This window comes from Meleagris gallopavo, chromosome Z (genome assembly GCF_000146605.3).
Source record: "Meleagris gallopavo isolate NT-WF06-2002-E0010 breed Aviagen turkey brand Nicholas breeding stock chromosome Z, Turkey_5.1, whole genome shotgun sequence".
NCBI classification, from domain to species: domain Eukaryota; kingdom Metazoa; phylum Chordata; class Aves; order Galliformes; family Phasianidae; genus Meleagris; species Meleagris gallopavo.
Genome location: NC_015041.2, coordinates 56,667,077 through 56,673,685, shown reverse-complemented (window position 1 = coordinate 56,673,685; position 6,609 = coordinate 56,667,077). Strand labels below are relative to the sequence as shown.

The window sequence follows — 6,609 nt, the reverse complement described above, 5'->3', positions numbered from 1 at the left end:
TCATTTCTCTGTAACCGATACCAATCCTATTACTTAAACGTTAGTTTTATGAAGTGGCTGCATTAATAGCAATGTTGTGACCCATGTCAGTAGAATGGAAAAGTGCTATACAGTTAGTATTCTAGCAGCTTTATTGCTACGATCTGCACCTTCTTACTGAGTGATAAAAGCTCCTGGTGTAATTGCATTTCCATAATGCTGCTGCTGCAACACAGCAATAGCATAGTAATGGAGTTTCTTTTGTAGTATTTGCATTATTAGAGGAAAAACTTGTGTAAGAAGGAAACAGTAGGAGAGAAACATTTGGAACATTTTTCATCTGACAGCTGTTGCTGTCTTGTTGCCTTTGCTCCATTGCTGGTTCTTGTAATCACAATGTGCATACGGCTCAAAGTTCCCGTAGTCCTCATTCATGGGAGTTTGTTACTTCTTACTTGCTTTTTTGTACCTGAACTGGAGCAGATGTGTAATTGAAACATGAAGTCATCTTTTGACCTCAGGTTCAACACATGTTAGGTTTCACATGAGCACAGTTATCATTCTGCTTGTGGGACGTGTGTTCAATCTGAAAAGCAAAATTTATTACTGTTCTCTGAATGAAAGGAATTTGACTTTATTGAAAAGTAAGTTGTGTTGGCATATATAAAAACAAGGAATGAAAAAGGAGTTTGTGAATTTGAGGTTGTAAAATACTTCTAGCATCATAATCCTGACTCAAGGATTTTTCTTTAAAAAGAAACATTTGTTTGAATAACTTTGGTTAAGAGTTGGTGAAAAGGGAAGGGCGTGCAGCTTCTTTATTCATCGTGTCACTATTCTTGTACCCCTAAGTGGAAGAGATTTTGAGGTTGTGATTTATTAATTCTGTGATCTTTTTCTGTCCTGATAACTGGGATTGCAAACACTGCTGGGAAGATTCCTGAAAACAATTGGTTCTGGCTTGTTTGGTAAAGTATCCCATATGGAAGTTTTGACACCCCTCAGTGAGTTATTTTTGTAAAGTGACATCATGCAAACTAGATCTGGGTAGAGGTAGTTCAGGCACGAATCTCTAGCACTATCGTAAATGGCCATAAAAGTTATGATGTACGCTCAGAGGCAGGTTAATGTAGCACTGGAGAAAATAGAAGCCATTACTACTGGACAATCTCCAGTTATGACACAGAAGATAAATGGTGCTGTTACAACAGATGTACTGACAACAAAATACCTGCTGGCTGGGGAGAACATCAGAGCATAGTTCAGCTACCTACAGGCAATTACCCATTACCTGAAGTAATGTTTATTTTTAATTTAGATCTGACATGGATAGTATTTCCTACATGCACTGCTAGATAAAGTGACATAATCCAATTTAGTGGAAGTTTTGTATTTTATTCTACTTGCACTTAGGAACTACCCAATTTTTGCCACTGTTCAGATTCATGTCTATCCTTTCACTGTGTTACAGGCACTGCACAGAGAGGGGATGAAGCTTACACCTCCATTCCTGATAACCTTGTGAAGGAAATCCAGTTGTGTTAGTAAATGATTACGGAATGGTTGAAGGATGGTAACAGAGCCTTTGTGTCCCTGACAGACTTTGAGAGCAGACCTTTCTACAGCACATAGAAAACGCTGCTTCTAAAACAAAGGTGTTTTTCAATCTCTGGTAGCTAACAGTGTTCGTTTTCATTATTGTTGCCAAGAGCTCAAGCACACTTTCTAACATAAAGCTCAGTGGAAGAAGTTTAAGCTTGCCCGTTTGACCTCATAATCTCACCCCAGTAAGTCCACCCTAGCTGCAGGGATGGGTCTAGCTGCTCGGCTAACAAGTAGGAAGCTGTCACACTGCTCAGTCACATTCAGTCTTCAGTAGCATTCTTAAGCAAAGGTACATTCATCAGCAAACTACCAATAAAATATTCTCTTCCACCTCTCTTATATGGTTTTATATGAGAGAGCTGAGCAAACAGCTACAGAAATGGGGCAGGTCATCCTTTTGGGTCATTCGTGAAGTTACCTAGTAAAGACAGTTTCCTACAGGGAGTAAACTTGGCAATGATTTGAGCTTTCACATTCACTGGAGCTAGTTGCTTGCTGTAAAAATCTGTTTTCCCATTAAAGTTGGTTCAGACTCAGAGATACACAGATGTGTGGTGGACTGCAGTGCCTGCTGCTGAGCAGTGTTACAGATCAGTGCAGGGATAGCTGCAAGAAGATAGAGTTGCAAATTTCAGACAAACTGCGCCCAGGTATTGCTGTCCAGAAGAGTTGAGAGCAACCTTTAAATGGGTTCTTTCCATACAATACCAATGACTAATTGTGAGAATTGACTTGAAAGTCACATGCACAGTAAAAGGCACTGCTATATGAGTGATCAAAAATGAGAACACTCTTTGTTATTTAAAGTGATCTTTTTTTGTGTGTGTAAAACTTTGGTAGGACTTTATGCTTTCCACCTAACAGGTGTACAGAAGAGGTTAACTGAAGGCTAGTGTTGCTGTCCTAGCATTTTACTCAGGAAACTATTTCACATGCACATTGCCTACATTTCCTGACAGAGCACTTTGCTCCTACCTGGACAAAATTGTTTGACAAAATAAGCCACTGCCCTTAGTTCTGGACTCATCTGCAGCCACCACCATCAAGGCACTAATTAATGCTGATTTGCCTGTGTGAAGCCAGACAGTTGCATATACAGCCATCATATAATAATGAGTTCTAGCCACTGGCAGCCCAGGCTGACTCTGAACTGGTGACCTGACAATAAAAAGGCTCTGTAGCTCGATATCCATTCTGAAATCATTCAGAGCTTTGATAAGTCTTGATTTTTATTATTTTTTTTTTTGGCAGCTGTCTGGTAGTTCCACCTCAGATCTGCTGTGTCAGTCACTTAACCTTGAGTATACATTAAGCCTCATGGGGAGTCCATTAGGTACAGGATTTGGATTTCAGAATTGGACTGAATCAGATCTGGTGCTCTCAGAATGTTTTCCTTGACTGCTCAGCAGCTCTCTTACTTGCCTCAGACACTTCCCTTTTTAGGGACTCCCGATAATGGGCCTTGGTATTTCTTTTATTCTCTTCTCCTTTTGTGTTCTTCCTGTCAGACATGCAGTGGCTTTGAACAGTTCTGAACAGTGTGCCATTCTTGCAGTTTCATTCCTTCTATTTAAGGTGGGAAAAATAAACTGATGCAATAAGCTTATTGGAAAATTCAGACTTCAGACATGACTGTTTGCTTGACATTATGCCTATGGAATTTCTTGCTGAAGGATCTGTGCTAATAAAAGTTTTCTGACTTCATGGACTCTTCACTGTTGAGATTAAAATTATGTGTATTGTAGCAAGATTTGGACCACTCTGGCACATCTGTTGCTTCAGAAACTGCATGAAGCAACCCTTCATAAGTTGACAAACATGGTAGACTTGGGAGGAGAAGGGTTTGACTAAACCAAACCAAGTGTTCTCAGAGCCTTTGTCACATGCTCATATGTCATATGTTGACACTAAAGATAGGACCACGGATTTTGCCCTCTTGGGAAACTGGGTAGCAAGGCACTCTGCTTTTTCATATGGACATCTAATTGTTAGAGCTGGGGAATTCTTCAGTCTCACTATGTCATCTTGTAAGAGGAAGAACTAAAAGAGAAATGCAGAACGTAAGGTTAATTAGTTATTTTAAGAAATGACCTCTGGCCTCCATTTCTCATTCATTGGTAGTTGGCTCAACCAAGAAATAGGAGGGGATAGAATGAAATACCATGTCACAGGATGGTTGGGATTGATTTCAGGCTCGATATTCAGCTTTGAAAAATCATGCTTTTTTTTCAGAGTGCCAAGATATTTAAAGCCCAGATGATCTTCTCCATTCTTTTTGGGTGTGTGTGTATTAACTCTTTTTGCTCTTTGCTCAAGGAAATTGACTCAAATTACTGCTTTTATTTTGTTTAATTATTTTGTAAACATTGTTAGCTAACAGTTTTTACTATCTTTGAGGACTAACACTGGCACAAGCTGTGTGTTTTCTAGAATTTCTTAGAGATATAAACTGATTTAAGCTAGCAGATAATTTGAATGTATTTTTGATTAAAACTGTCAATATTTCTCAATGGAAAAAAGCATCATTTCACTGTCACCAACAGCAGATGGTAGCATTAATGCATAAGTTATCTACTTGCACGATAGTGTAAAAACACAGCCTTCTGAACATGATTTTTATGTGTTCTTGAAGCTTTTGGAAGTTTTTTAAAGTTCTCTTAGACAAAAAATGATGGCTCCTCATGGGTGTGTTTTCAGCATAAGAATCAACTGTCCTTTAACTGAAAGAGACAATATGGGATATGCCCTCTTCGCTGAAGATGACAGGCCAGGATTTGTTTTCTCTTCGTAAGCAAAGAGTTGGAGAAGGAGTTTTTACTGTGTCTTGATGAAGCCTCCTTTCTTCAGTGTAGGCAATGCAGTCACAATATGCAGTCACAGAACCAGGGAACTTTGGCTGCAACAGGCTGGACAAAGGAAATACGTATGTCTCAGAGCATTAAATTTGTGTAGTTTTTTCTCAACCAACCAGAAATGGAGCTACCACTAGAAGCAGACTGAACAGGATCTATGCCCAGGATCAGTTGCCCGTTACATTAGTCCTTGTTGTTGGTATCTGCTGAGGTCACGGTGAGCAGCCCTGTGCTGCCAGCCAGGCTCATGTCACAGAGGACATAGTGTGAAGGTGATGATCCTGTTGCTTAGTCCAGGTGGCCTGTGCCTGGTTCCCTCCTGTGCATGGTGCTTTGAAGTTTCAGCAGACGGCCACGCACACTGTGCTCAGTTGTACACAAGCTACCTTAGCCCTTTGTGTCTGACATCCTCCTTGTCTGGGATCACCCCCTAGCTGTTCCGTGGTATCCTGTATGAAGTCCTTATACCCTTGCTGAGTGTGAGAGTGAGGCAGGAGTTGTTTATTTTAGTGGAAAGCAATAACAATGACCTCAGCAGCATTAAAGAATCAGTTTCCCAAGGCATGGTGCATGGAGACAGTCAGATGTGCTAATGTCCTTGTATCATGGATGTAAAAGCAGGTGCGAGATCCCTGTTACAACCAGGGATTGAGTGCAAGCTTGATTAAGTCAGAACACATACTCAGTGTAAGTGGCTGTTGGAGAAGAAAGCAAAAGCTTTATGGAACATTGGATTGAGTTTTCAGCAGCTCCCTGTGCTGTGTGGAACGGAACACAGAAAATCTTGTTGTGGGGAGTGTGTCTGACTGCAAACTTAAACACAAAATGAGTTTTTCCTCAGGACAATTTTGCTTGGGCTTCCTGACAGACAATGAAAATTCAGGACATTTTTCTGTAGAATAGCCTAGATGAGGATATGCCATCTAGTGAAAACTAAAGCCACCTCCATGGCTTTCCTCCTTCTTGCTTCTGTTTACTTCCCAGCAGAAGTTTGACAGGGCTTTATATTAAAAAGATTTTCCATGGAGCAGCTTTGTTTTACACATTACATGTGATCAAATGCAATAGTTTTGCCTACACTTGCATTGGAGAAATACTAATACAGTAACTTGAGCTGGTTTTGGAAACCTTTACATTTGAACTAAAACTGTGAGATAATGTACTTGGTGGTTTTATTTCTCTTTTTTGCTAAGATAATGTGCTGTTAAGTATTGATTTGTTAATGACTTAGTAGAAAAACCATGTGGGATAAGTTCTGAAAAGAGAAGAATTGCATCAAATGAACCCTTCTGCATCTTTTTCAAATGCAGATGACGTATTTTCTGTTTTCTTTCTGTATAATAAAACAACTGACATTATTTCTTAGGAGCACCCCTTACTTGGACAGCCGTTTTTTGTTCTACACCCCTGCCGGACTAATGAGTTCATGTGCTCTATAATGGCTGCTTCACAAAAAGACAACAGGTGAGAAACACTACTGTGCTTTGCAAGGTTTATATGCCATAGAGTCAGCCGGGAAGTGGACATGAGCAGAACAACTTCCTTGGTCCAAATGGAAGGGGATTCTGTAAGGTCACTTCACTGCTGAAAATTATAACACACTTGATATACCTCAAGTGAAGTAGTAGCGCCATTTTAAAATACCTTACGACTGTCAACTATATCTGTAATCCAGGAAAAGTTGAGTAAGAGCTTTATGGATTCTTTATGTCTTTTTTTTTTCTAGACACAGAAATTACATTGTATTGTGGCTAAGTACAGTAGGCCCAGTTGTGGGTCTAAGTCTACCCTTGAGTTATGCAAAGCTAGGACTTGAAGAGTATACAAATGCCAAAATTGAGTGAAATTTTATTGAAAGGTAAGAGAAAGTTGCATCACCTCCATCGCCTCTTCTTTCTCACATCATCCTCCTAAATTATAAAAAAAATAGATCATTGACAAAAACATTTGCCACGGATAGCGTCCTAATCAGATTGTTCTCAAGCGGGGAAGCACGACAGTACTCAATATGAGTGATCAAGCTTCTCTTTATTGCTGCACACACAGGGTTTATATATGGTTCCAATACACATGTGTTCACTTACTATTGGTGCACAGGGTGGACGGCTAGGTGGGCTGCCTAGCTTCAACCAATGCTTAGCCAGCATTCACACCTGTGCCGCTGAGCTCATCC

At 40.0% G+C, this 6,609-nt stretch overlaps 1 protein-coding gene across 1 annotated transcript in view; it reads left to right on the top strand.

Moving 5' to 3' along the window:
* Positions 1–6,609, top strand: part of ATG10 (autophagy related 10) — a 78,498-nt gene that overhangs the window by 70,221 nt on the left and 1,668 nt on the right. Inside the window, 2 exon segments of the mRNA XM_019610241.2 lie at positions 5,803–5,900; positions 6,163–6,294. Of these exon segments, the coding sequence (XP_019465786.2) occupies positions 5,803–5,900; positions 6,163–6,280 (216 nt within the window). The 3' untranslated portion in view covers positions 6,281–6,294.